At 46.3% G+C, this 27,964-nt stretch overlaps 11 protein-coding genes across 11 annotated transcripts; 6 read left to right on the forward strand and 5 right to left on the reverse strand.

The window, feature by feature from the left end:
- Positions 1–1,738: 1,738 nt before the first annotated feature.
- Positions 1,739–3,776, forward strand: GL218_03192 (Homocitrate synthase, mitochondrial; the record flags this gene model as incomplete). Its single annotated transcript, XM_033579742.1, has 15 exons — positions 1,739–1,771; positions 1,828–1,945; positions 2,002–2,053; positions 2,108–2,115; positions 2,176–2,276; positions 2,331–2,346; positions 2,403–2,585; positions 2,632–2,765; positions 2,817–2,844; positions 2,896–2,950; positions 3,005–3,057; positions 3,109–3,215; positions 3,269–3,363; positions 3,439–3,606; positions 3,665–3,776. The coding sequence occupies 15 exons, from the start codon at positions 1,739–1,741 to the stop codon at positions 3,774–3,776; spliced, it is 1,263 nt and encodes a 420-aa protein (XP_033437137.1).
- Positions 3,777–5,173: 1,397 nt separating this feature from the next.
- On the reverse strand, positions 5,174–5,704 carry GL218_03193 (putative signal recognition particle 14kd protein; the record flags this gene model as incomplete). The annotated part of the gene is made up of 3 exons (XM_033579743.1): positions 5,174–5,466; positions 5,533–5,611; positions 5,681–5,704. The coding sequence occupies 3 exons, from the start codon at positions 5,702–5,704 to the stop codon at positions 5,174–5,176; spliced, it is 396 nt and encodes a 131-aa protein (XP_033437136.1).
- Positions 5,705–6,151: 447 nt separating this feature from the next.
- On the forward strand, positions 6,152–8,629 carry GL218_03194 (Suppressor of glycerol defect protein 1; the record flags this gene model as incomplete). The annotated part of the gene is made up of 1 exon (XM_033579744.1): positions 6,152–8,629. One exon carries the CDS (start codon positions 6,152–6,154, stop codon positions 8,627–8,629), a length of 2,478 nt encoding a protein of 825 aa, XP_033437144.1.
- A 567-nt stretch (positions 8,630–9,196) lies between these two features.
- GL218_03195 (Dihydrolipoyl dehydrogenase, mitochondrial) lies at positions 9,197–11,016 on the forward strand (the record flags this gene model as incomplete). Its single annotated transcript, XM_033579745.1, has 5 exons — positions 9,197–9,255; positions 9,335–9,393; positions 9,462–9,541; positions 9,632–10,336; positions 10,399–11,016. 5 exons carry the CDS (start codon positions 9,197–9,199, stop codon positions 11,014–11,016), a joined length of 1,521 nt encoding a protein of 506 aa, XP_033437143.1.
- An 895-nt stretch (positions 11,017–11,911) lies between these two features.
- Positions 11,912–13,795, reverse strand: GL218_03196 (Cystathionine gamma-synthase; the record flags this gene model as incomplete). Its single annotated transcript, XM_033579746.1, has 2 exons — positions 11,912–13,693; positions 13,748–13,795. The coding sequence occupies 2 exons, from the start codon at positions 13,793–13,795 to the stop codon at positions 11,912–11,914; spliced, it is 1,830 nt and encodes a 609-aa protein (XP_033437142.1).
- A 563-nt stretch (positions 13,796–14,358) lies between these two features.
- On the forward strand, positions 14,359–15,735 carry GL218_03197 (uncharacterized protein; the record flags this gene model as incomplete). Its single annotated transcript, XM_033579747.1, has 1 exon — positions 14,359–15,735. One exon carries the CDS (start codon positions 14,359–14,361, stop codon positions 15,733–15,735), a length of 1,377 nt encoding a protein of 458 aa, XP_033437141.1.
- A 171-nt stretch (positions 15,736–15,906) lies between these two features.
- GL218_03198 (putative RING finger protein C6B12.07c) lies at positions 15,907–17,394 on the reverse strand (the record flags this gene model as incomplete). Its single annotated transcript, XM_033579748.1, has 3 exons — positions 15,907–16,349; positions 16,417–17,301; positions 17,352–17,394. The coding sequence occupies 3 exons, from the start codon at positions 17,392–17,394 to the stop codon at positions 15,907–15,909; spliced, it is 1,371 nt and encodes a 456-aa protein (XP_033437146.1).
- Positions 17,395–18,580: 1,186 nt separating this feature from the next.
- Positions 18,581–20,331, forward strand: GL218_03199 (DnaJ like protein subfamily C member 21; the record flags this gene model as incomplete). The annotated part of the gene is made up of 3 exons (XM_033579749.1): positions 18,581–18,696; positions 18,754–20,134; positions 20,212–20,331. The coding sequence occupies 3 exons, from the start codon at positions 18,581–18,583 to the stop codon at positions 20,329–20,331; spliced, it is 1,617 nt and encodes a 538-aa protein (XP_033437145.1).
- Positions 20,332–20,671: 340 nt separating this feature from the next.
- On the reverse strand, positions 20,672–22,211 carry GL218_03200 (Cysteine protease ATG4; the record flags this gene model as incomplete). Its single annotated transcript, XM_033579750.1, has 4 exons — positions 20,672–21,062; positions 21,125–21,349; positions 21,408–21,576; positions 21,638–22,211. The coding sequence occupies 4 exons, from the start codon at positions 22,209–22,211 to the stop codon at positions 20,672–20,674; spliced, it is 1,359 nt and encodes a 452-aa protein (XP_033436464.1).
- A 1,319-nt stretch (positions 22,212–23,530) lies between these two features.
- Positions 23,531–25,531, forward strand: GL218_03201 (Protein SQS1; the record flags this gene model as incomplete). The annotated part of the gene is made up of 3 exons (XM_033579751.1): positions 23,531–23,543; positions 23,605–24,994; positions 25,054–25,531. 3 exons carry the CDS (start codon positions 23,531–23,533, stop codon positions 25,529–25,531), a joined length of 1,881 nt encoding a protein of 626 aa, XP_033436562.1.
- Positions 25,532–26,408: 877 nt separating this feature from the next.
- Positions 26,409–26,998, reverse strand: GL218_03202 (Histone H2B; the record flags this gene model as incomplete). Its single annotated transcript, XM_033579752.1, has 3 exons — positions 26,409–26,587; positions 26,655–26,726; positions 26,836–26,998. The coding sequence occupies 3 exons, from the start codon at positions 26,996–26,998 to the stop codon at positions 26,409–26,411; spliced, it is 414 nt and encodes a 137-aa protein (XP_033436561.1).
- Between the last annotated feature and the right edge of the window lie 966 nt (positions 26,999–27,964).

Genomic DNA, 27,964 nt, shown 5'->3' on the forward strand with positions numbered 1-27,964 from the left:
CAAGTATTCTATAACTCTTTAATGTTCCAGTCCATCGTTTATACCATTCAGTTTATAACTACGAAGATGACACAAATGAGCTAATTAATACGCACCCACATAGATAGTGACCGATTTCAAGAGAAGGGCACCTACCTAGTATATAACGACATTGGAGGTATATGAAATACCTATACCGCTGGCTCATTTACGCCAACTTATACATTATAAGACGTAGCTATTCATGATAATACTCTAAGCTTGTACCAAACCTAGCTCTTAACACCGCAGAAAGAACCCTTTTTAGCATAATAATTAAAAATTATCGAGGGCGAGCTAGTTACACATGGCAGTTCGGGAGTATTGACCCGTGGCACATTCAGTCTAATATATTCCATAAACTCAAATTTCACAGGATGAGCCCGATGTTCTCCGGACGATATGGACAAGCTAGAAGCTGATGATATTCGGTGTTCCATCACTATCCACAAGCCACACGCTGACAGGACAGCAAATATCGAAGATGTAGTATGAGGTAGATCTAGAAGGTATGGAAGTAACTTCGTTATTCCTCAAAGAACTCTGAGCCCAAGCTGAAAGCCAGTGACTATAAACCTATATACCTTAGGCAGTTTACCTAGCACGCAATAAAGACAATAAAGCTAATTGAATTCTATGCAAATTAATTCAAGGGTCTTTTTTTTTTTTTTTTTTTTTTGAAATATATAGAAACTTGAAACGTCTTAGTTCTTACAAGTCACAGCGATTATACATTCGGATATGAATTCCAAGCCCGTTTCCTTTTCGCTACTATTCTTAATCAAAACCTAACATTAATTACCATAGTATATTATGTAAGTCAGATGCCCTTAACCTTATGACGGTGCGATTTCAATTATATGACCTCACGATATTTGTCTATGAAGTATTAATAACGTGGGGCGGAGAAAATAGTTGTGTTATCGTAGCAAGTAACTGCCTAGATACTCAGTCAAGCACCCGAACTCACAACTCGTTCTACTCAAGCTTAGATGACTCATTCGTAGTTAATGAACATGGGTATAATTATGAGGCTCTTCCGATACCGTATGCGAACTTAGAGGGCGTTAAAAATTTGCCCCTTAAAAGCGATGAAGTGGACGTATTGTACGGGATCTTCGGCATAATAATGGGACTTAACAAGTTGACTAAATTTCGGGATTCAGTTCTGATGATCGCGTGGTCTAGAAAAGTCGGGATCCCGTTCGCTCCGCTATATACCATCTCAATCAGGAAAAATTTCATCTACTCTGACCTCGATTTCTATAAGTTGGCCGGCAGATCGGGTATTCGCATATGCAAAATGCAAAATGCAAAATGGGATAGTGCACAGGGTTGTTTTGTGTATGCGTTAACTGCAGGTATGTAAGGCGGGACCTGAGAGACAGGTCCCTAAAATGATATTCTTGATTGGCCAATTTCAATTTTTTATACGTCACCGCCCACTAGGCTAAACAACTCTGCAAGGATCTAAATGGTGATTATCACGTGATAGCCCCGCGGACATTGTCGATTTTGGCCTGCTGGGCAAATTGTTTGGTAACTGAGTACGACCCTGAACTGGGGAACCGCGATCGGCGGACGTGGGGTACGGTTACTGCCAAATGTGATTCATTGCATGCTGAAGTAGAAATTTCTTCTTCGTCACAAATTCTTAAGAGGCGACATACCTTTTTCCCAACTCTGCTTTTCCCTCCTTACCTACTTACCAGAGAAAAATATGTGCGAAACAAATGGTTCTGCGGCCAGCAATGTATGTCGTCTAGTCTTGATTTCCATATACTCAAGTTAACATTTGAAATTTTCTAGGGCACCAACGGCACCAATGGTACAACACCTGTACGCCGGTCGAATCCCTACCAATCCAACCCGGGCGAGTTTTTGTCCAATGTAGGAAAATTCAAGATCATTGAGTCGACTCTTCGAGGTCAGCCGTTTTATTTACTTTGAATTTATTCTTACTTTTACTGACAACTGGATTAGAGGGAGAACAATTCGCCAATGCCTACTTCGACACGCAAACTAAGATCAACATGTACGTCATTATTGAGTCCTATCTTATTGTACTTTGCTAATATGGTTTATCTAGTGCTAAGGGTATGTCTAATCGGTTGTATTATGTCCTCGTATCTCGTTGCTAAAGCATAAACCTTGTAGCTCTCGATGCCTTCGGAGTCGACTATATCGAACTCACATCCCCGGCTGCTTCTGAGCAATCGCGCTTAGACTGCATTGAGATCTGCAAGTTAGGACTCAAGGTGCGAGCTCTAATACCTCCATATTGTGAACTGTTCAACTAACATTTTCTCGAGGCCAAAATCCTGACTCGTGAGTCATAATCAAATCAGACATATACTCCCTTACCTACTAACTGTGATTCACAGATGTTCGTTGCGATATGCGAGATGTGCAGATGGCTATCGACACTGGTGTAGATGGCCTGGATATCGTCATCGGTACATCGCATTTCCTCCGGGAACACAGCCATGGCAAGGACATGGCCTTCATCACCAAGGCTGCTTTGGAAGTCGTGCAATATGTCAAGGACAAGGGTATCGAGGTTCGATGTATGTAGAAGCTCTCCTTTAAATGAGACGCGCTAACACGGCATAGTTTCGAGCGAGGACTCTTTCCGATCCGATCTAGTCGATCTGCTATCCCTCTACAACGCCGTGGACAAGATTGGTGTTAACCGTGTCGGTATCGCTGATACCGTTGGCTGCGCCAGTCCACGACAGGTCTACGAGGTATTTGATTCGCTCACGCTATTACTTTTGTTTTACTAACTTGAAATATAGCTCGTTCGAACATTAAGAGGTGTAGTTTGTAAGTTGAAACATTACCTCCTCTAACTACGTTTACTAACTTACTTTTAAGCTTGTGATATTGAGACTCATTTCCATAATGACACAGGTTGTGCTATTGCCAACGCGTAAGTCCTTATTTAAAGCCAAAACTGTACTCCGGAGAACTGATTTGAGTATAGTTTCTGTGCTCTTGAGGCTGGTGCAACACACGTTGACACCAGTGTGCTCGGAAGTGAGTATTTTCTGCCTCATGGGTAGAGAACAGCATATTAACATGTTATAGTTGGTGAGCGTAATGGCATCACTCCTCTTGGTGGCTTCTTAGCACGCATGGTGGTCACTAGCCCCGATTACGTCAAGAGCAAGTACAAGCTCAACATGATCAAAGAGGTGAGTTCTATATATCAGTTGCTGAGAGCGTGGCATAAACTAATATATTTTAGATTGAGGATATGGTTGCTGAGGCAGTAGAGATTAACACCCCCTTTAACAACCCTATCACTGGTTTCTGTGCCTTTACCCACAAGGCCGGTATCCAGTAAGTCAATATTTCATATATTACAATAAGCCCCTGGAAACATTGAAATGTAGTTACTGACACCGAATGTTATAGTGCCAAAGCTATCCTAAACAACCCCTCCACATACGAGATTTTAAATCCCGAAGATTTCGGCTTGACGCGCTACGTGCACTTCGCCTCCCGGTTAACGGGATGGAACGCCGTCAAGACTCGAGTAACACAACTCGGCCTAACTATGACGGACGACCAGGTCAAGGAATGGTATATATCAACCTCACACCCGAACTCACAGCGAAGATGGCTGACAAAATATTTCCAGTACCGCCAAGATTAAGACGTTGGCCGATGTGCGACCGATAGCCATTGATGATGCAGACTCAATTATTCGTAGCTTCCATCTGAATCTACAAACCGCGTCGAATGGCAGCTGAACAGCACCGGTAGAGGAGACAGGGTAGAGAAGAGTGACTTCTATCATAGGGTGTATCCAAAAAGCGGCAGCATGAACAAAAAAGGACATGGCCAAAAGTCTGGGGTGCATTGCTTCGGTTTGGGGGTAAAAAGTCAACATTTGAGATAAGGCTATAACATAGCCCGTGTTGTATACAACAGGAACAAGGACCAAAATTTCGCATGATATTTCCGAAATACTCTTCGGTAATCTGTTGAGAGTTTATGCATTGTTATTTTTGTGATATAAGTATTGAAGCTGTAATCGGTTGGGATTAAACCTGGTTCATAACTTACTAATATTGATGTCCGGACTGTGTATGAGATCTGGTGTATATTCCTATTTACCACAATACTGGGACGATTCAAGTTGAGATAGTTCCTCTTGTCGAAAAGCTCGAAAGTGGGTTTAGAGCATGAGTTTCCTTTGGTCATGCTATTTATACAGATAATGAGGATGCAAAATAGTATGAGTCGTAGAATACATGAGGCCTAAGTGTCAGAACGGAGGCTCACTCTAGGAAAGGGGTAGGAGTAGGGGTTCGTTAGATGGATGGTGAATACTAGGAGCCCCTATTAACAAATTGACTCAAAAGCTACAAGCGCATAATTACAATTGTTAAACTTCCCCGCGATGGGAAGATAACTACGAATCTATGTATGTGCGCCGGTAGCCTATCGAGAGAAGTAAAGCAACGGCGGGAAAGTCTCAACTAGGGGCATAAGGGCAAGATATTGCTCAGGGTAAGATTATGAAGACAAGCGGCTGGCTGCTAAATGCGCATCATTCTAGACTTTAAAGACATTGAGAGCAATATGATCCTTGATTGAGTATCCTAAAACTAGTGTTCTATCTGTCCTTATGTATACCAGTCAGGCCTTTCATCCCTACGGGATGAAAGGCCTTTGACTGGATACAACTATCTGTTACTTGTTGTATCTAGCTTATTCTATTTCATTCCACAGACATAATAGAATTCAACCAGCATCAAGGTGAGCGATTGAGAATATTCTAAGAATTCCTTGTTATTCATTGGGGTATCTCAGGTTCTCGGACGAATATAGCCAACTTGCGGCGGTGCTCGCGCCTGAGCAAGTTACCCATACCCTAGAAGCTCATAGCTACCCAAGCTTAATAGATGGCTATGGATCCCGGTCTCTTGTAGGACGGGTAGATATGTTTTGATATACAACCACGGTGATGATAGTGGCACCTATTCTGAATGCACATGCTCGCCCCAAAAATGTGGTGTCAGGCTTTTAGAAACCTAGGGACGCACAGGATGATATTGGCGCATGAGTGAAATAGCAGGCCGATCTCTAGGACTAGAAGGAAGGCGGCAAGGATAACTACCTTACACCTCCTTCAAGCACGAGATCAAGAACCAGCAGGTGCAGCAGCACCCTTCCTCTTCTTGGCCTTGCCCTTCCTCTTGCTACGATCTCTCGGCTTCAACGTTGCCATACCAGCTTTGCATACCTCGGCGTACCTGTCGAAGAAAGCGGGGAGAGCGTCGGGCTCAACCACAGTTGATAACTTGATCTTATCTTCACGTCGTTTCTTGCCTTTCGCGTTTGTCGCTCGGATGAGCACGGGCATGGGCTGTGGGGGGTGGAGGTCGGGGAGTATGGTTTCGCTTGTTGGCTCTGGGATGGGCTGCTCGTGGGTTACTAGATGGGTGCGTTAGAAGAGCTGTCGGCTCCATATTGTCTAGCCGCGAGATTGTTGGTACTAACATCTCTTCTGCACCAAAACTATGGATCCGTGGTCTTTGCCTTTCTTCTGGTCGAAGAGCTCCGTGAGCTTGACGAAGAACTACGAAAACGAGTTAGTACAGGCGTAGACTCGGGCGTATAATAAATAATGATATTAATAGGTGCGAACCTCGTCATTGCTTAAGTGACCCATTACGATTTATAGATAATCGCATGCAAGAATTATCCAAGGTCGTAGGTATTCTAGAATAATACTGCCAACTTAACCTCGCATCCGTTGGCGATTATTCGTAGTGTACGTTGATATGTTATGTGATGGTAAGAATAAAATGATTGCAGTTCGTGCATGACCAAATAGCGATTCCCCATGGTGGGGCAGATGTTGAAGAGGTACTTCATACAAGATACTTTTGTAGCCCCACTTACCTTTACAATCCCTGTATGTACTTGGATTTTTTCTTAGGAAGGCGCATCTCATTTATATCAATGCCTACCTCATGTGAATATCGCTAAAAAAAAAAGTTCATTTAATATATTATTAACGTTCAAAGAGCAAGGCTAATAATTTATTTACGAACACTTATTTTACTCAACTTCTTTATAATCACCAGGCTCCTAAGTATCAAGAATTACCGCCAAAATGGCGCCAGGGCCAAATAAAAAACCATCGTTGCCTGCAACACTTCTAAAGGAATTAGACGCTCAGCAGTCCTCATCTTCTGTCAAAGGTGGTAGTAGGTCGGGAAAGCAGCTTTCGAGAAAAGATCAACGTAAGGCCCAACGAGTTCAGAAAAGGCAATCTCGCCGCTCGCAGCCACGCCAAAGCCAGGAAACGCGCAAGCCTCACAAGGCTTCTCAATCTAATGACTTTAATGATGAAAGTGATGGTCTAGAGGATGGAGACGACGACGATGATGACGACGGAGGTGATATGGATATGGAGGATGACTCCGAGAGCAGCGGCAGCGAGGGTAGTGAAGATGAAGAGCCGAGTCAACCAAAAGTCAAAGTCTCTAAGGCTACACAGAGCAGACTTGCCCAGGACGATGCAGAGATCAAAGACTTGGAAAGGAAATTAGGCCTGAAGGGCAGGAAGTCACTTCCTAAATCTTTCCAGGACGATGGCCTCGGCGATTTACTGGACGGTCTGGATGAAGACGGCGGGGATAATGAAGGAGTTCCCTCGCAGAATAAACGCAAGGCAGAAGCGGATGAATGGCTGGCTCAGAAAAGAAGAAAAGCTCAAGCTGCTGCCGACAAAGCTGCTGCCAACGAAAGTGCCAGTGATAGCGATGAAGAGGTTGACGATTATTTGGACGACGAAGATATATCCCTTTGGGACAGTAAATCGGACAAAGACGAAGATGCATTTGAGGGCTTCTCAGACGAAGAGCAGTCTACAACTGTGCGGCCTCTACGAGAAAACCCCTACGTCGCTCCTACAACAGGAGTCGCAAAATATGTCCCCCCGGCTTTCCGTAAGCAGTCGAGTTCGAGCAACGAAGCAGAAACACGACTTCGAAGACGTGTCCAGGGGTTGATCAACCGTTTGACGAACGACAACATGGTCGGCATAGTTAAGGAGTTCATGACTTTATACGACACAAATCCAAGACAAACCGTTACATCTGTCATCGTGGATTTAGTACTGAACTTGGTTTGCTCACCTGAAAAGCGCCCAGATTCCTTTTTTGCTATGACAGCTGGTTACCTTGCAGCAATGCATAAATCTCTAGGTATGGCCTTCAGCGCCTACTTCATACAACAACTCGTAGAAGTCCTCGACCAGCGCTATACGCAAGCGTCTGGAGATCAGTCAGACTCCGGTTCGAGGCATCTTATTTCTTTACTTGCTGAGATCTATAATATGCAAGTTGTTAGTCCTAATTTGGTATTTGATTATGTCCGCCTCTTCTTAGACCAACTTTCCGAGCTCAATACGGAGTTGATTTTGAGAATTATCCAAATTTGCGGCCCGTCCCTAAGGCGTGATGACCCTCATGCATTGGGGGACATCATTAGTAGTATTAGGCTAGGGAACACCATGTCAACTAGGACAAGTTTCATGATTGATGAGATGAAGAGTCTACAGAGTAACAAAACAAAAGCTGCAACCCGTAACAAGGACCTTGCGGACCAGCGAACCCAGATCAGGAAGCGAATCGGCGGTATAAGCGGTACTCAGGATGCTCAGCCGCTCCGCATGGGCCTTCAGGACATTCGGGACGCCGATAAGCACGGGAAGTGGTGGCTTGTCGGGGCCAGTTGGTCTGGTAACCGTAGTGGCCCCAATGATCAAGGCAAGACTTTTAAGGACCAAGAGGGGGATGACGCTGATGAGATGATGGCGGACGTCGGTGACGACCTGGGTATTCCGGATCTCTGGCAATTAGCAAAGGAGCAGGGGTTCAATACGGAAGTACGGCAACGCATATTTGTTGCCTTGCATGCGGCCACGGACTATGAGAACGCAGAGCTGCTCGTCCGTAAGTTGAGGCTTAACAAGCATCAACGGAAAGAGGTACCCGAAGTAATCGTCCGAAGCAGCGAGCGACAGTCTCAGTATAACCCCTATTATGCTCTAGTTGCTACCAGGTTCACCGGCGATCGGGAATTATCTTTTCAGTTTAGGCGATGCCTCACAACACGTCTTAGAAAGATGGGAGAGGACATTGACATCGGCGAGGAGGATGACTTCGATTTCGACGATGCGACCGATTACGACATGCGGTGGGTATACAACACAGCCAAGATGTACGGCTCGCTTGTGGCTAGCCGGGATCTTCGGCTGGCGGATATGGTGAAGCACCGCAACTTTGCGGCTCTGCATGAGAAGGCACACATGTTCTTTGAGGTGATGCTGATCTCGACGCTCCAGGAGTGCAAGCACGACAGCCTCAGGGAGGTATTCAGCGGCCTGGATGCAAATCACGCCCGAGGGGTCCAATGGTTCTTGCGGAAAAACGTGCGGAAAACAGACCTCCTTAAGGACAAAAAGGAAAAAGCAGCGATTAAGAAGAGTTGCGATGCGGCAGAGGAGATACTGAAGGCACTGGTAACAGCGGGACCATTGGGGGGATTATCAGTTCTCCGCGCTGGTTTTGTCAAAACCAAGTAGATACCCGTTGAATATAATGCACGCGTTGTTTTCACTTCAAGGAAATGGCTGTTATATGGCTCTATTTTATGGCTATCTCGTCTCATATTCAGATTACAGATTCTAAATACCTAGGGGTATATTTCTCGTAGTATAAGAAGAGAGAGATTTTAGCCTAGCGGGTCAGCAAAATAAAAATCGACGGCTACTTTCGGAGCAGCGGCATATCGGCGAAAATGAACCGCTAAGGTACCACTACCGTAGACTAACAGCTATGAGTTAATTGGGTCTTACCATCTTACCATATTATTCTATCTCGGTACCAGGCAGTAAGTATAGGATAGTACGGAAGGAGGCGAGAAGGTACTTTGATACCGGTACTTGGTCAATCCCCAACGCCCGGACCTCCAAAATTTCGAGCAACTCCAAAAACATCCGGCTCCGTCTAAATCTTTAACAGTCTCATCTACATTTATTCACCTCAACCACGTCACACCAATTGCGATATACCCACCCGCCTTTTGTTTTCCCCTCCTTCGTTGTAGACAGATAAGGTAGAACGGGCAGCCAGCCGAAAAAGTAAACACAATGCTGGCCAGTCGTTTAATACCGCGGACCGCTGTGCGATCTGCTCTCCGCCCTTCATCGTAAGTAATAGCCGAGCTTGGAGCTTTTTGAGTGAGCTTCCCAACATAACTTGCCCGCTAATCCGAATTCTGTCATTAGCCTTCCTTCAGTCGTCGCACCCCTATCGCGATGGAGAAGAGGATATGCTACCGAAGCAGGTTAATACTCCTTTTAATATAATATATTCTCTTACCGACCCTTCTTATCGCTAATTAACTCGGCGCAGAGGAAAAAGATCTCGTCATCATTGGCGGTGGAGTAGCAGGATATGTCGCAGCTATCAAGGCTGGACAGGAGGGCTTAAAGGTTCGCCATGCCAACTTTGATGCGATCATTATTCCATATTATCCACACCACGAGAAGTAAAATCTAACTAGCAATTCACCTTGTGGCTAGGTCGCTTGCATTGAGAAGCGCGGCAAGCTCGGCGGCACCTGTCTCAATGTTGGCTGTATTCCTTCGAAATCCCTCCTCAACAACTCGCATTTGTACCACCAGATCCTCCACGACACCAAGCCCCGAGGTATCGAAGTCGGCGATGTCCAGCTTAACCTACAAGCTATGATGAAGGCCAAGGACACCTCCGTTAACGGTCTTACCAAGGGTATCGAATTTCTTTTTAAGAAGAATGGCGTCGAGTACATCAAGGGTACCGGTTCCTTCGCTAGCGAGAACGAGATCAAGGTTCAGCTGATCGATGGCGGCGAGACGAGCGTGATCGGCAAGAACATCCTTATCGCTACCGGTTCCGAATCGACGCCGTTCCCCGGACTCGAGTTCGACGAGAAGCGCGTTGTCACCAGCACTGGCGCCCTATCCCTCGAGAAGGTCCCCGAGAAGCTGATCGTCATTGGTGGTGGTATCATCGGTCTTGAGATGGGTTCCGTATGGTCGAGACTGGGCGCCAAGGTTACCGTCGTCGAATTCCTGGACCAGATTGGTGGCCCCGGTATGGATTCACAGATTGCCAAGGAGGCGCAAAAGTTGCTCAAGAAGCAGGGCATAGAATTCAAGCTCGGTACTAAGGTCGTCAGCGGAGAAAATACTGGCGACAATGTTAAGCTCCAGGTGGACTCTTCTAAGGGTGGCAAACCCGAATCGGTTCGTATTGCCATACATACATACGCAAAGTAGCATATTCTAACATAAACTTTTGCAAATAGCTTGAGGCGGATGTTGTCCTAGTTGCAATTGGTCGTCGCCCCTACACCGCCGGACTCGGTCTCGAGAACATCGGCCTGGAACTCGATGAGCGCGGCCGTGTCGTTATCGACTCCGAGTATCGCACAAAGGCTTCGCACATCCGATGCATTGGTGACTGCACATTCGGTCCTATGCTTGCCCACAAGGCCGAAGAAGAAGCTGTCGCTGCCGTCGAGTACATCAAGAAGGGATATGGGCACGTCAACTATGGCGTTATCCCGTCCGTCATGTACACGCACCCCGAAGTCGCTTGGGTCGGTCAGAGCGAGCAGGACCTGAAGTCACAGAATATCCCGTACAAGGTCGGATCATTCCCCTTCAGCGCCAACTCGCGTGCCAAGACCAACCTAGACACGGAAGGTTTCGTTAAGATGATCGCGGATCCCGAGACAGATAGGCTACTAGGCTGCCACATCATCGGACCTAACGCGGGTGAGATGATCGCCGAAGCCACGCTCGCCCTCGAGTATGGCGCTTCGACGGAGGATATCGCGCGCACATGCCACGCGCACCCGACGCTCGCCGAGGCTTTCAAGGAAGCGGCTATGGCGACTTACTCTAAGGCTATCCACTTTTAAGGGGGACGGTGTGTAAATATAGAGAGGAGAGAAAGAGTATAGGGGAGAGGGGGAGGGCATGTAGACGGAGGATGAAGGGATTGACTAAAAACTATCAGGCTGGAGGGCTAGCATCGGTGTAATGGTGTACATTAATACAGCATGTGGACAAAGTAAAGTGAAAACTATCTATGAACGAAGTGTATGTGTAGTGCCTTGTGAAAAGTTGCCTGTGGAAGGAGATGAGTTGGAGATGGTATGTGTGTAAGTGCGTATGTGCTACGAGATGTTTCATCCGGTAATTGTGGTATTGTGTTTGCTCTTACGGTTGACTGTTTAAATTCTATATGGTCTAATTGGTAACTAAGCTGTCATGTTTGATAACACTGATATTGGTGTTAATATTCGGACTGAATACAGCATCTGTGTATTGTGTAGTTAGTGGTGATATACCAAACAAAGTACTGCTCACAATTGCCCTTGACTGGGTGTATTGTATTGTATGGTCTGAGTGCGGAAATTGCGGGCAATTTTGGCTAATAACGACTCTTCATCCCCTTATCTTACGAGGATGTATACAAGTGCGGCAGGATATCAATCCTATCATAGTATATCATATTATAGAAGAAGAAGAATGAATATAGGCATTATTACATTCGCTCGTTCATCATATAAACTTTTCTTTTCTTTTCTTTTCTCTATAACCGCTCTCTCTCTACATCTACGATAGTCCGTTTGTCCATCCCCATCATACCATATCAACTATAGTCTCATCTCTCATTTCATCTTCTCATCTATTATTTTCCCGGTCGTTGAGGAGCCAGTCATTCTTCTACTTTCTTTCCACGCTATCTACCTGCTCACACAACAACAATAACAACAACAACAACAACCCTATATCCCTCCCCCTATTCATTCACTCCTCCTGCACCTCCTCCGCTGCTTTCAAAGCCTTAGTAAAAATATCTACCAAATCTTCCTCCAATCCCACACTAACCCTCAGCAAATCCGGATTAACTCCAAAACTCGCCGCCCAGTCCAACTCCTGGTAATGCGCAAGCACCACATACGGCGATGTAAGCGTGAAATTCGTGCCCAAGCTGGGCCCCTTAGCCGTCTCCAGCGCGTCGTAGAACGCCATCGCATGCGCCTTCGTCTTAAGCGTACACGAGAGTAGGCCGCCGTACCCGCCAGATGGTAATTTGCATGCCTCGTAGTTGGGCCGCGAGTCGTTGTACTTAGGGTAGTAGACATTGGTGACTAAGGGATGCGCGGATAGGACTGTGCAGATGGCTTCGGCGTTAGCGTTGACGCGCTCGATCCGCGAGATGAAGTCTCGGCTGTTGCGCTCCATAAAGATAACGTCTTCGGCCCAGTACGTATCCTCGAACTCGGCGGTCATGACTTGTTTCAAGGAGGTGTAGTACCGGCTGTTGGGGTTAAGGATGATACTGCCCCCCATGACGTTGCAGTCGCCCGAGAAGATTTTTGTTAGGCTAGAGACGACTACGTCGGCGAACGGGAGAACGTTCACGTTCACAAAGTTGCCAACAGTCTCGTCAACAACAATCGCGAAGTCATATGTATCGGCAAGTCGCCTGATACGCGCGAGGTCGGGGCAAGTCAACAAAGGGTTTCCAGGAAACTCGCAAAACAGCCCAAGGAACCTCTCTCCACCCTCAAGGCGCTTCTCAAGGTCATCGAGATCAGCACTAGACCCGCGACCGTAGAAAATAGCTCCGGGCCCAAACTTCTGTAGGATCTTGAGGGTGTCAACGTATGGAAATCCGAAGTTGATGCTCTTCTGAGGTACGCGCGCCTTGAGCAGGGTCTGGTGCGTTGTGAAGATGGCGCTCATTCCGCAGGGGACTAGGTATATGTCGTCCTCCTTGAAGTTTGAGATGCCGCGGGCGTTGGAGTCCATGGCGGGTAGGGTAGCGGTACTTTCTAGGTCAATTTCCGTAGTTAGGACGCCGGCGATGCGGCGCCTGATGGCTGACTTGGCATTAGGGACGAGAGAGAGGTCGAGGTTTCGCCCGTATCGCTCTTCTAGGAACCTTGAGCTTTCGAGAGCATCTGTCGTTGTCTCGTCGGCAGGAGGGTCAAGGGTGACGGGATACTGGCGATTATTGTTTGCCCCATTGGAGCCGTTTTGAGTGTCATCAATGGAAGCTGTTCGTCGATACCTTTTCGGCCCACGACCCAACTTGTTTAACAGGCGGGGCGATGATGACGCCTTGTCCTCGGGTACCAGCATATTCTCTTTGAACAACGCATGGTAGAATTCAGCACGACGGCTAGAAACACCGTCACCGGAGTGCTGCCAGTACTGCTTAGCAAAAGGGAAAGAATCAGAAGTGCACAAAACGGCCGAGATGGACGGTGTGTCAGGCAGTCCAGCCGGGGCCTTCTTAGTCGGGTCCAATACCAAGTGAAGGATGTCGAGGTCCTTCAAAACTGATTCAGGCGCTTTGTTTCGAATGAATTCGAGACACCGGTTTGCCGTCTTTTTGGTAGGAAAAAGAATGGCCTGCTGATTGGCAGCACCATGCTTGGCGACGATGTCGCGACCAAAGGCCTGGATGCTCTTATGAATGAAGAACCTGGGGTAGCCGGTAACCATAACGCCAAGGACCCATTGCTCCCCCTCTTCGTATCCAATGTTTGACCTCCATGTTGGAAGTGAAACGCTTACGGCCTATAAAGAAAGTTAGAAATATGTTTTTAGAAATAGAAAGAGGTTTAAACTCACGTGAGCAGTGTTAGGAGGTATCGAGTCTCCTAGCTCGATTGAAGGCATTTTTTTTTTGGTATTATCTTGTTGGTATTATTATTATTATATAGCAGAAAGGATGTAGATAGGACCAGTTAATAGATTATTAGGTTATCAGTGGTGACAACATCAAGATGTGTATTTACGAATGGGTTAACTATGGGGACTAACACCGGGGGTTGTAAGCAGTTGTAAGAGGTAGTCATATACAAGGATAATTCATGTTAAATTGCTGCACGTACAAAATATAGCAGGATTCCGGGATCGGAGACGAGAATTTTAAACTAAACTTGCATCTATTAGGTACATCTATTAGGAATACGTGATTGGCTAATTTTATACATACATACATGTACATTAAGTAGTTAGTCAATACTGGTACCTCGCGGCAACGTACCTTATATATACTTACACCACACCTTGCATCACTCTGCATCTTATACTTTAGGTATACTCTCCTATAAACAATTATATCCCCCAAATTTAATGATCTTATATATATTCCATCTTACGTCATCACAAAAGACGTTCACCACGCTATCTCCCACAGCTCATCTCTCGTCCGGTTCGTCATATTAAAGTATAACAAGATGAAATTAAATAACGTGATTCTGCTAAGTGAAAATTCGGCCTTAGGCACGAACCGGCTAGACATCGATATCGAAGATGGAAAGGTTCGTCGAGTCCGTGCTTCAGAACATGTGGCTAGCGAACCTCCCAAGGTCCTACTGCCAGCCCTCTGTCACCCACATATTCACCTTGACAAGCCCTTTATATTAACCTGTAGCAATCCCCCTTCCGAGAATTATCCCGACTACTCTGATCTTCTACCTGAAACTGGCTCCTTTGAAGAGGCTTTATTGAATACCTCTAAAGCGAAGGAGCGTTATTCCGAAGAGGATCTCTACCTTCGAGGTAGCCAGCTTCTAGCAGAAAGCTACAAGTACGGTGTTACATCTCTCCGTGCTTTTGTAGAGGTAGACCACGTCACTGGGGCGTTGCCGTTGATCACAGCTATTCGACTCAAGTCTGAGTTTTCTCATCTGCTGGAGATTCAAATCTGTGTGTTTGCCCAAGATCCCCTTTTCTCTGGCACCTATGGAGAGGCGAATCGATCCGTCGTTACCTCGCTCCTCAAAGATCATGCCAGGTCGGTCCAAGCCCTTGGAACAACCCCTTATGTTGAGGAGTCGCGAGAGAAATCGCTCCAAAACATTGAATGGGCTATTAAAACTGCCGTGCGATATGGTTTACATTTGGACTTCCACTTAGATTATAATTTGTCTCAGCCTTCCCCCTCCAATCAGCCTCTGACATTTTCAGTTATCGAACTGCTTCAGAAACAAGACTGGCTTGGTTTAGCTGATAAGTCCAAAACCGTGGTTCTCGGCCACTGCACGCAACTGACTACGCTCAGCAACTCGGACCTTGAGCGGCTAGCCAGAACCATTATTGAAAGCAGGCTCCCAATCCACTTTGTTGGATTGCCTACTAGCGACATGTTTATGATGGGTCGGTCGACTTCAGCAACGAACACGCCGCAAGCGCGGCTGCGTGGTACTTTACAAGTGCCTTCCTTGATTAAGGACCTCGGCATGTCTGCCTGTATCAGCGTAAATAATGTTGGGAACGCTTTTACTCCTTTTGGAACTAGCGATCCCTTACAGCTAGCATCATGGGGAGTAGGTGTCTACCAGGCCGGAACTATAAGTGATGCGATGATGCTCTATGGTTGTGTAAGCTGGCTAGCCAAAAAAGCTATCGGCGTCGAGCAAGAAACGGGATACAGGGCCATAGTCGAAGGCCAGTCCCTGCAGGGTATGCTTTTAATCAGTAATAAAGAACACACTAGACTGCCAGGAGGCGCCAACGGCTCTGAGCTTAAGATTCCAGCGAGACAGTGGACGAGTTTCAAAGACATCGTATGGGACCCGCCCGATGTCGAGCTGAGATCAATCATCATATGAGTCAATAGATTCAAAGTTCGATATTAGTGATTATAGTTTCCACGTCTGTTCCGAACGTGGCAACTGAGCAATGTGTGAGCCGATATCTTGGGAGGTTAAGCTGCATCCTGGCTAATGCACTCATAGAGATTATGAATTTCCCCGTAAACAAATGCAAAACCAATGCCAAATTCACATCATAGAACAAGTCGAATCCGAATAGTCAGGTCCGAATATTTCCTTGTTGCGCTCGCGCTCGTTGGCTCTGACTTTTTCTTTGACTTCCTTCGGAAAGTACTCGCGAAGAAATGCAGCACGCTCGCTATCGAAATGTTCTAATCCAGCTCGCATGATCACGTCAGCTCGGCAAAGGGGACAAAATCTTTCCCCCTTTCGTGACATCTTCACGAGACATCGACTGCAGAATATGTGCTGACAATCTAGCCGAACTGGCCAATATGCAACGGCAAAGCAGATAGGACAGAGATAGTCATCAAGCTGCGGAACGACCGAAATTAAATCGTTGGACATTTGTGCACATATGTCCTTAGCCACGCTCCCTGCTAGAAGCTTGTTGGATTGAACAGTGACAGGGAATGCGCGTGAAACGCCCAGCGCAGTTCTCTTATCGAATTCTACGCGAGTAATTAGCAGGGGGTGGGAGACGCATATGGATAAATATGTTAGATACATGTAACTTACTCTTGAGTATTTTTGTCACTGCCAAACTGTTGATTTCCTGGAATTTAAGAATTTGCAGGAGAAGAGCGTTCATGTTGAGAAACCTTGTATAAGCTTGCCGACTGTTCTCAAGCTTGAGGCCGTGAATTAGCTTTCTCGACAAAACTTGATCTTGGAACCACCGGAGTTGCTCGATCGCCTGAGTGCTTGTTCTGGCGCCATGATCGTCCTCCCTAGTAGAAAAGAAGATCCGGGCGTCTAAGTATAACTCGAAGATATTGCGCCAGGTTTCCAAGTCCCCCCTCGCCCTTCGGCCTTTCGATGGTTTCGTGGCTTTGTTAATATCCTGACCTAGAAGAGCTATCTCCTTTCCCAATTTATCTTGTTCTTCCTGCTGCAGTACGTCCAGGTTGGAGACGTCGGTCTGTAGGATTTCAAAGAATTCACCATCAAAGACCAAGGGGACTTCGATCTGTTTAACAGACAACGGCTCCTCTTTTGACAATGAGACCTGCTCGGCATTAAGAGGAGAATCCGTAGGTCTAACTGAAGTATCTGGAGATGTGTTGCTAGATTCCTGTGCCGGCGAGACCGATGTTTCTCCTGTCTTAGATACCACTTTCTTCAAAAAATCTCTCGTAGACGGCGTCAATTCTGCGTCTACGGCCACGCCATCATGGAGATGGATGAAAAAGGTGAGCCTCGGACGAAAATGGTTGGAATGGGTAAGTTTTCCATCCAGGTGGTAGTAAAAGGCCACTGCAGATGGTTCCTTTTGGCTAGTAGCCAATTGAGCCAAAGTGTCCTTATCTAGTCCGAGTTCCCTAAGTTCATTTGTAACCTTTTTGAGACATTTTTTGAGCTGGCCGTAAGGAACAGCAGAGTTGACCCATTTCTCGGGAAAGCCTAACATCATTAACAATAGGGTATAAGAGGGAAGAAAGACAGTAGCTTACCTTCTTTTTGGAGGGCCTTCCTGAACTCTTGAGCGAACTTCATGAGAACTACTGAGTGCGAGGTATATGAGAGGGTTTACTTAGGGACCGGTAGAGGAAACTCGGTGCGTATTCATTAACGAACTAGATAATCTAAAAGATTAAACGGGATTGGGAAGTTATGGTGGTTAGGTATTTGGTGGATATGTGGAGGATATGGGGCACAAGAACCGGTGAGCAAAATGCTAATAAGACTAGTATTTAAGAAAATATAGACGGGTATAAAATATGCTTAGATATATAAACTGATAGATATATCCTGTTGGGGGTATTAGGTACGTAGGCGTGGATGGTATATTAGGATATGTAGGTATTTATATACGGAGAGGAAAAGAAGGGGAGAACATTTCCTGCTAATACTTAGAGAACCGAGGCGAATAGCTCCTAGTTTCTTATAGTAGCTAAAGTAGGAACGTTCGAAGTTTTACCACTAGCACCATCTTGGGTAGATGCACACTCAGCCGTTGCATAATGGTACCTACATCGATGTATCTATTTAATTGATGGTACCTTCTTGCAGGTACACATCTTAAACCCATCTTAGAGCTGCAGGTGACGAATTTAGGTAGGATATTAAGGTTGCGTTGATTCGTCTTAGAATGTAAAGTATCTGCAATGTATCTGCAATGTATCTGCAGCCTTAGTAGATCTAAGCAGTTTGCCCCTGCGTAGACACGCGACTGGTTGCCTCTGTAAGCTTATTCAAGTCTGGCCTGTTCTGGATTTTCAATACTCCGCGGTGAAGACAATCGGTCAAGAATTTAGACTTTGCTGCATACCCGTCTCTACTATAGAAGGAATTAAAGATAAACAGGTAGCTATTATCAAAATGCATTCATTTGGTATATGCTTTATTGTCACAACCTATTTTTACCTATTGTCTAAATTAATACCGGATAAAGATATACAAAGTATAAGGATAACATGACAAGTACCTAATCGATGTGGTGAATCCACCCCACTTTATGTAAGATAGAGGGACTGAGGGAGTCACGACGAAATTTAATAGAGTATCGATTTATTGCTTACGTCTTTTTACATACCTAAATTTTGGTATAAGTGAATATAATCTAAATACCAACTGCAATATCGGTTTCATATGTTAGGTACTTAATATTAACACTAATCCAGCGCAAATTACCATAGACAAAGATATAGAGAGACACAGTTAGATTTCCAATATTTTTATTATGGGCGCCCAACAGTCGTCTCATAGAGACCCCGCGGGAAACGACGCCAGCGCTGCTCCTAAGAAAACAGACTACTATGAATTATTAGGACTGGACCATCAAGCTAGCGATGACGAGTGAGCAGATAACTACCAATATACATAAAAATTACTAATATCGTATTTTCTTGTTAGAATCAAGAAGGCGTACAGAAGAAAGGCTCTAGAGCTACACCCCGACAGGAATTACGGCGACGTCGAGAACGCTACGCAAAAATTCGCTGAGGTTCAAGCCGCCTACGAAGTTCTATCTGATCCCCAAGAGCGAGCGTGGTACGATTCTCATCGCGATGCCATCCTTCGCGGAGATGACCCTGGCGAGACCGAAGCGAGTCCCGAATACCACAACGTTCGCATAACTACCGCCGACGAGATTTTCAATTTGATTGGTCGTTTCAACAAGAATGTCCCCTTAGACGACTCCCCGAACAGCTTTTTTAGTGTCTTGCGAGAGACTTTCGAAAGGATAGCTCAGGCAGAAGACGCAGCCGCCGACTGGGATGGATTTACTCCCGTCGAATATCCTCCTTTCGGCGAGTCCAAAGACGGCGATAGCGTAGCCAAGGCATTCTATGGCAGGTGGTCCAACTTTTCCACCAAGCTAAGCTTTACCTGGAAGAATAAATGGCGACTCTCTGATGCTCCAGACCGAAGAGTTCGCCGCCTTATGGAGAAGGAGAACAAGAAGTTTCGAGAGGACGCTGCTCGGGAATTCAACGACGCGGTGCGGTCTCTAGTTGCGTTCGTTCGCAAACGAGACCCCCGCTACGTAGCGAATACGCAATCCGAAGCCGATAGGCAGAAGATATTACGGGACTCAGCCGCAGCACAAGCTGCCAGGTCGAGAGCTGCAAACCAGGAGAAAATGAACGACCCATTTGCCGTTCCCGAATGGGCGCAATCTCGGGACGATGCATTACACGAGGGGAGCTTCTCTGAGACCGATGAGGAGTCCGAAGTCGAACACATAGAATGCGTGGTGTGCAACAAGATATTCAAGAGCGAAAAACAGTACGAAGCCCACGAGAAGAGCAAAAAGCACGTGAAGGCCGTACAGCAATTACAACGGCATATGAAAAAGGAGAACGCGGATCTAAATCTAAACCTTAAAATTCCCACGTCAAATTCAGAAATTCCAGTGATAGACAGCGATCACATAGACGAAGATATAGACGCTCATGAGAGTAACACCTCTGATGCACCCCATATAGAAGAACAGGCCAAGGCACCGTCTAAAACCAACACCGAACTCACGAGCTCAAGAGTAGACTCGGAAAACGAGAGCGAAGACGACGAGTATGCCTCGAGAGGCGCTGTAGAAGCACGCCTCGTATCAGGAAACCCGACCGCCTTAAACCCCTTACAAGGCAGCGAAGATCCAGTTGATGACATCACAAAAGAAACAGAAGATATATCGCTTCGAAGCAGCGAGCCTACCAAGAAGCTAGGCAAGGCCAAAGCTAAACGAGAAAAGAAGGCTGCGCGCCAAGCTACTTCAGAGCAACAGGACGATTCTGTAAGCTTCCTACCCTTATTACACCTTACCTATCACATATTACCAAGTCAAATATTTTGTTCTAACTTCTACACCAGAAATGCGTGGCCTGTAATACCCAATTCGATTCCAGGACCAAGCTCTTCAAACACTTGAAGGAAACAGGTCACGCGGCACCCAAGACAGCTGCGACTAAGCCCAGCAAAAAGCGACGGTAGATGTTTTACTACAAAGGCGTTCTAAAAGGTTGTGTCTACCAACCAGACCCCTAGCCTCAAACCGAGTCGTTCTACTACCCCTGTCTCATGACCCTTGAATGGAGACGTTACTGGCATGATTCCTATTCCTTCCCTACCTGTCCGCCAAAGTAAAAAAAGAAGAAAGTGGCTACTTTGGTAGTTAGCTACCATGACTTGCCGAATCACTGCTGTAGGTGCTGAAGATATTTACACCACCAATGGTTATTCATAATCCTCCATAATCCACACCTTAACGCCTGGCAATTACCTAGTGGTATTCTCCTAGCCAACCCGATAACATATTGCGCCTGATGATCGTTTATTCCACCAGCGCCGTGTCGTCGTCCTCATCTTCATCGCTCAGAGTTTTAACATCATCCATTATAGTACCCCCAGTTGCCTCCATCTGCGCGATCGGGTCGTGGTCCGACACGTGAATGATGGCTTTGCCCTGGACGTGTTTGACGCTTCTCCGCCAGTCCTTCCAGTCTTCTTCGTCACGGATTAGAAAGCCGATGAGCATGCTTGGATCCATTTCCTTGACATGTAGTCGTCGTAGCTTTCTCGTGTGGCAGGTGTCAATTTCTTCCTGTATATACTCGTCGGGGTCTTCATGATAGGGTAAGGCTGGTCGTGTGAAGTGCGGATCCAGATAGAAGAAGTGGAGGCCCTGGACGCCGATGAAATAATGTGATGAGGACGGACGTCCACTGCTATCGGTTAGAAGCGGACTATTTAGACATAGAAGCTTATGAACTATAAGACAACTTACCCAGCAATACCAATTGACTGCGGCATCTGTAAGGACGCTGTAAGAGCTTCCCAATATACAGGTGTGATCTTGTCAATACCCAGACGTGTACCCACTAATATCACTGTCGGATGAAAAGTTGTGCCATCAGGCTTAGCGATCTTCATGAAGTTGTCCTCGTAGACATCCGGCCCATCTCCCGTAGAATAGACGCGTAACGCCGGTTCAGTGGTATTTGTCAAGGCCCTGTCTAGTATTTAGTTATCGCAGTTCTAGCACTACTGGATCTTTGCAGGATACTCACTGGATACACCTCGCGGTCGCTGAAGGACCAAACCATTCACCAGGATATTTTCCACACGCGGAGGCGCCATGACGTACGAAATTATGTATCGAGTACGGTGCTCGTGGGTCATCGGCAAACAAGGATAGGATCTTATTCTCTTCCCGACTCGACGTACTCCTTCGCCATCCTATACACGACTTAGCAACAACGTACAAAGACTCGGTCTCGTTTCTAATAAGCTTGCATACCTCGACCAAGACGATGTACTAGTATAGCGTTCGCCAACAGGCTCTGGCCGGATCTGATCATACACCCCCATCCACTATCGGAGGCGAACCCGGTCTGGTCGCCTAACTGACTCTTGAGGCGCATCGAGAAAGATAGGGCGGAGAAAGCCTTGGGGTCTTGCGACTTGGCTATGGGGTCGAACTCGGACCTATAAGTCATCCATATTCTGGATTCGAAATCGTCGAGAAACGCGGGAGGCCAACCTCCATCTAGAGGCGCTTCGTCGTAGGCGAGGGATGAGTCTAAACTGCTAGAGGTAGAATCGGGAGGGGTTTCGGGGAGTCTAGAAGGAGCTTGGATAGCATCCTTGGCTGGTGGTTCAGAAGCCGTAGGTGCGTCTTGCTTCGGACCGATACTATTGCTACTCGTGCTACTAGCGCCGTTGTTGCTGTTGCTATTGTTATTGTTACTGTTGTTGAGCCTGTAAGCGGATCCAAGACACCAAACCGGTCGGTCTCGGATAATATCATTAGTCGGTTCAGGGTCCCAGAACAATTGCACAATGCGTCTACCGATATCAACCGTGGACCCCATGTTGAGAAATGGTAGTGTAGGTAGGAGCTCGTTACGGTGGTCTCAACGAGTCCAAAGATACAACCAAGATACTTTAATAATGATAACCTTTATCCTGCTCTAGTACAAGATAGAGCGAATATAATGCCACAATTGAAAAGAAAAGGGAATAACACAAAATATAACTCTACGCTAGGATTGTTGGGGTATTATTGTAAACTGGTAAATTGGTGACGACCAACTAAAGACGGCTTAGATGGACGAGGGGAAAGAAGCCAGGAACGGGGAGGTTATGATTAAGTTGGTTGATGGGTGATGACGGCTGGGATGGACTCTGTAGACCAGCACTACGCTTTCGGATGTTAGAAGCGCCACCATTCACCCAAGAAAGAAGTTAAAGACGAGAAATATTAATGAGATGGAAAAGATGGTATGAAGCTAATATTTCAAAATGATGAAGTTGAAACTGGTATCTTCTCAAGCTTGGAAGTTGTAAGCTGTCCGAGTTAGCGACTATCTACCTAGCCAAGTCACCCGTCAAGCCCCGGTCACTGGCCTTGTACTGTATCCAGTTGCTGCTAGCGGTCTCGCAGCGGTGGTTGGTGGTTGATGGTTGGACCTGGTGTACCTAGGTATCTATAAACGGATAAGCGGGGCGAGGGGCTGACGGAATGACTGAATTGACTGATTGAACAGTGGTGCCTTGTGACGAGAGCATGGGAGAGTCTTATCGATAAAGTTGTTATCTACGATGTACTATAGAAGATAGGTACGCTGTACCTACATGTATTCTATACATAACATTCAGGCTCATAACTGCCAGATTTATGAATAAATTACGTATTATTACTTAGCAGGCTTAGGGAACATTAGGCACTTGCGTTTGTGGCAGTGACTAGGTAGGAAGTCTCGAATCCAATACATTTAGAAATTAAACATCTCAAATGTATCCTTTTTACACACGTATTTACTTCGTCCTATCCAAGCTATAAGGAGGCACTCAATTCTGTGTCAAGTACTTGAGAGTCATCCGCTGGGTTTCAGTTATGTTCTGGTCCACATTATCGTCATCAGAAAGTTGCCCATTTTCTTTCATCCAAACCTAACTCGACCTTTTTTTTATTTTTTAAATCTCACTTTGACCTCATACAACTTTCTAACTCTAATATTGCATCCCGTGTTAAGGTCATCTATCAAACCTTACTATGGCCAAGAATAAAAGGGGCGGTGGAGGCTCTAGGTTTACGGGCCAGAGATTCCCTCGTCGTAAGAACCCTCTATTCGGAAATCCATCCGGGGAGTATAGTGGCAATAATTCATCATCAGTCTCTCACGGCTCCATGCGACTTCATGGTATCTACTCTATTGCCCTTGCTTTCCTTGGAATTTTATTTTAGATCTGATATCAATTTAGGCTATACGCTTGCCGACGAGGCTAGGAACACGGCATCTAATCGCCGCGGAGCTCGTGGCACTGACGCGAAACTGAGATATAAGCCTGTTACATTTATCAGTGCTGGTTTCATGGACCCTCTAAATGATCTTAACGTGCAACTTACCACTTCAAATGAAACGCAGGTAGGCTTAGATACCCCAGGGCAGGTGTCGGCTGCTGCGGATCCTATCATAAATACTCGACCATCTGAGGGCCACGTTTCGCCTTCGCCTGGTGAAGTGCCGTCTCGTAATGCACAGTCATCTTCCACGTTAAATACTCCTATTGTTCCAAACAAAAACTCGACAAAGGGTCATAGACGCTCTGTAGATCCCAAATCTGATCATGGCGGTGATTCCAGTGAGGAAGTCATATTATTCAAAGGGAGAGATCGCGCTCGCAGAGAGCCAATCCCTCCAAAAATTAAACAAGACGAGGCTGAGGTCGGTTCTTTGAAACTCCACGAATTGGATTTTGAGCTACAGCAGGTTATCGAAGAGACCATTCACCCAGAACCTGCAGAATCGGAGCACGTCGTGGAAGAGGATGATTATATATCTATGAGCTCTAAGCTGACAACCCGTAGAAGGCGGCGTACAGTAAATCAGAACGTTACATCAGATGAGGATGCCGCCATCATTGCAGATTATATGGCTAATATTAAGGATTGGGAGGAGGAGGAGGAAGAAGACGATGAAGCCCAGCATTTAGGAGTCGGGTCTTATGGTTTTAGTATACTGAGAGATCTTGGCGGCAGTGATAGCGACGCTGTTCCCGACGAAGTCTCTAGCGAAGACGGTACAGGCCACAGCTCAGAAGATGCGGAAGACGAAACCAACGCAGAAAATCACCGACATCACCTCGAGGTAGAGGATGAACGCATAGCTCGCATGCTCGCTAAGCAAGAAGAGCTGGGTATTAGCGGCGATGATGTCTTGCTCTTTGATGGAGAAGCATCCGACGAATGGATGACGTCCCAAGCTGCCCCGCGTCGTAAGAGGAAGGGTGATTCCAAGAAAGCTAAGATAATCCAAAAGCAAGGCCAATTTCCAAGTGCAACGCACATGGCGGATGCTTTCGACGAGCTGGACCTCATGGATTGGCATAGACCTAGTCTTAACAACTTCAAGAAGGGGCTACCAACGTTCAATCTATCAGACTCTGAGTTGGAAGAGGCTATGAGATTAACCCACCAGCGGGACCGCCTTAAGAAGGCGGAGAAGAAGAGAGCACGCGAGGAACTACGATCCCAAGGTCTACTTGGAAAGAACGTCAATCCCAATGACCTTCGAATTAAATACCTTGGAGGCATGTCATTAGATGACCTCGCTAACGAACTTGAGGCCTTCCTCCTTGGTTCTAAAGAACAGTGGGTCATGACAACGCTATTCACCTTGCAATGCACAAAAAAATGCTAATATTATCTAGACTTATTCTGCCACCATTTGACAAAGGTACCCGTAAAACTGTCCACGCTCTAGCCAACAAGTTTAAAATTAAATCGCAATCTGCGGGCAAGGGCAAGGATAGATACCCAGTCTTTTATCGATGCAAGGCCACACTCCCATTTGACCAAGCCACTTTTGATAGAACATTTGGCCGTGTCAAGCAAACCTGGTTCCCACGTGTCGACGCCAATGCCAAATTGGTGGATGAAACTAGAATCCTCAAGCGAGCCGAAGCCGGTAGTGGTAAGTCGCGCTTTAAGAGCTCTTTAACATACCGTGAGGGAGACGTCATTGGACAAAATGCTGTCGAACTAGGCGTAGAGAACAAGGGCAGAACGATGCTGGAGAAGATGGGATGGTCAAAGGGCATGGCCTTAGGAAGTGAGGAGAATAAAGGTATTATGGTACCCATTACACATGTGGTCAAGAAATCCAAAGCTGGACTTGGAGATGCTTAAAGGGGTAGCGCTCACTGGCGGATTCGGGCTAGTTGTAAATTTACTATTAGAGCAATATAGGGGATTACGACTCAGGAGGTACGGTATGCTACTATCCTTAGACATAGGTATTGGGATGCTCGAAAGGCTTAGGCATTCGAACCACGAAACATCGAGATCAAAACTAAGAATCCATCACCTCCTAGTTACATAATACTACGAATCAATGCTTCGAAGCCGTCACCCGAAGTGCGAACTAGACGGGAAAATCGAATAGATTAAAACGAAAGGGACATCCGTGAAATAGCAAACTTGTTAAATTTCGCATATTAACTAATCACTCCACAAGAAATATAGTAACAGGTTGAAAACCGGCGTGCTTGCGCACCTTGAGCGAAAAACAGTAATGGGAACACATTGCAACGTAAAATCCGAATTGAATAGAGCAAGCGTCGTGATTCGGAAACCAAGGACGTGTTTGAGTACACCGGAGTCCAACCCGAGTTGCCCCGCACATCACCTAATCAGATAAGCTCCGGTACAAATATCGCAAGACCACCGAATCTCAGAAAATAAAAGGACATAGGGACAAGGCCTTTCATATTAGCATTATTCACGATGATTAAAGACGAGCTCAGGATGTTTGTTCATATGCAGATTCATTCCGAAACCCTATCGGGAAAGAGTATTGTACAACCGCAAACCCCAGACCGTGTTGTGCGAAGACATTGCCCCCTTAATAAAAGCAAACCATCCGTAACGCATTATGAGACTCCCGTATGTAGGGACTTGATGAAAACACAACACCAAGCCTTGGCTGAGTGAGTCTCGTTCATGATGCCAAAGCAGAAAAAAGTCCCATGCCCAAAAGAGAAACCAGACGCAGAAAACCAAGCACTTATTTCGTGGATGACGAATACTTGGTGACCGCCTTGGTTCCTTCAGAGACGGCGTGCTTCGCAAGCTCACCGGGGAGGATCAGGCGGACTGAGGTCTGGATCTCTCGGGATGAGATGGTGGACTTCTTGTTGTATGCGGCAAGCTTGGAGGCTTCAGTTGCAACTCGCTCGAAGATGTCTAAATGTACATTAGTAATTGACTAAAATTTAGCCACGCGTCGAAGCGCGTAGATTATTTGACGTACCGTTGACGAACGAGTTCAGGATAGACATGGCACGGTTGGAGATACCGGTGTCGGGGTGGACCTGCTTGAGGACTAATATTTCAGTTAGTGATTGACGAAATAGAATTGGTCGAAATATCCAGTTATGACGCGTCGGATCATTCAAGTCGCGTCAAAACCGAAAACTGGTGATGCAACTTACCCTTGTAAATGTAAGAAGAGTAAGTCTCCTTGCGCGCCTTGGTGCGCTTCTTCTTCTCGCCAGTGGCGGCAGTCTTCTTGCCAGCATCCTTCTTCTCGGGCGCCTTCTGGGCAGTAGCGGGAGCCTTGGAGGCGGGCTTCTTGTCAGCGGCTTTAGGAGGCATGTTGGATGATTAGAGATGAAAAAAATCGGAAATTGGGTAAAATGGGATGTTGAGTGAGATGTAGAAATTGGAAGAATCCAAATGCTTGTTGTGCTGGCAGAAGTTAGAGATGGGAGATGGAGAAGAAGTCAAAAGATGTTTGACGGAGAAAAGGTGGTGGGTGGGAGGTCCTTTTGTATTGGCCCCGGGCGCTAGCGTGATTACTGATTTGATCCTCGTAAGGTTGGACTGATTGATCTTGCCTTGTGCAACGCGGTTGAACGTAAAAAAAGGTGCCAGCTAATGTTGCAGCTAAAAAAGAGGTACACGCCAGAAAGTACACCCCTGGGGAGCGGTGTCTAGTGGCTATCTGCCCCACTTTCTACAAGGTAACGCCAGTAAACGCGGTGGAAGCCGGTACGCGTTTTCTATGCACAGACCATGATACCATAATATTAACAGTGCCATCTAGCAGTTTGTACTTCGAATCAGACATGGATAAGCTATTCCCCAAAACAAATGACGAAAGAGGAATTGATTAAAGAATTGATATGAGCTCCAACCAATCAGATAATTTAGATATCTACGAATTTTGGATTTTATCTACCTCTCATAGCTACACAACACAAGTACCTTTTATCAATTTTTATCCATCTGCCGCAATTCATTTCCTCGTCTCCTTGTCCCCACAACTCCGTACCGGCTGTTGGCTGTTCGCATAACCCGCATAGCACTATGTAGCAACTACATCCTATCAGATCCGATGAGATTCGCGGCGCTCAGCGCCTTGAGATCGGTCACATGCACACTATCCGGCGAGGTCAGGTAGTCTCCATAGATCCGTAGCTCCCGACTAAGAACCAGATCCGAATCGTGACCATAGTGTTCCGAGTTCACGTAATTCAAAGGCCGGGCCCGTCAGATTTCGGCCAACTTGGACCTTTAGAGACTCCGTAGACACCGTAGATATCGGATCCGGTTCAACTA

This window comes from Daldinia childiae (assembly GCF_008694065.1).
Source record: "Daldinia childiae strain JS-1345 chromosome Unknown Scaffold3, whole genome shotgun sequence".
NCBI classification, from domain to species: domain Eukaryota; kingdom Fungi; phylum Ascomycota; class Sordariomycetes; order Xylariales; family Hypoxylaceae; genus Daldinia; species Daldinia childiae.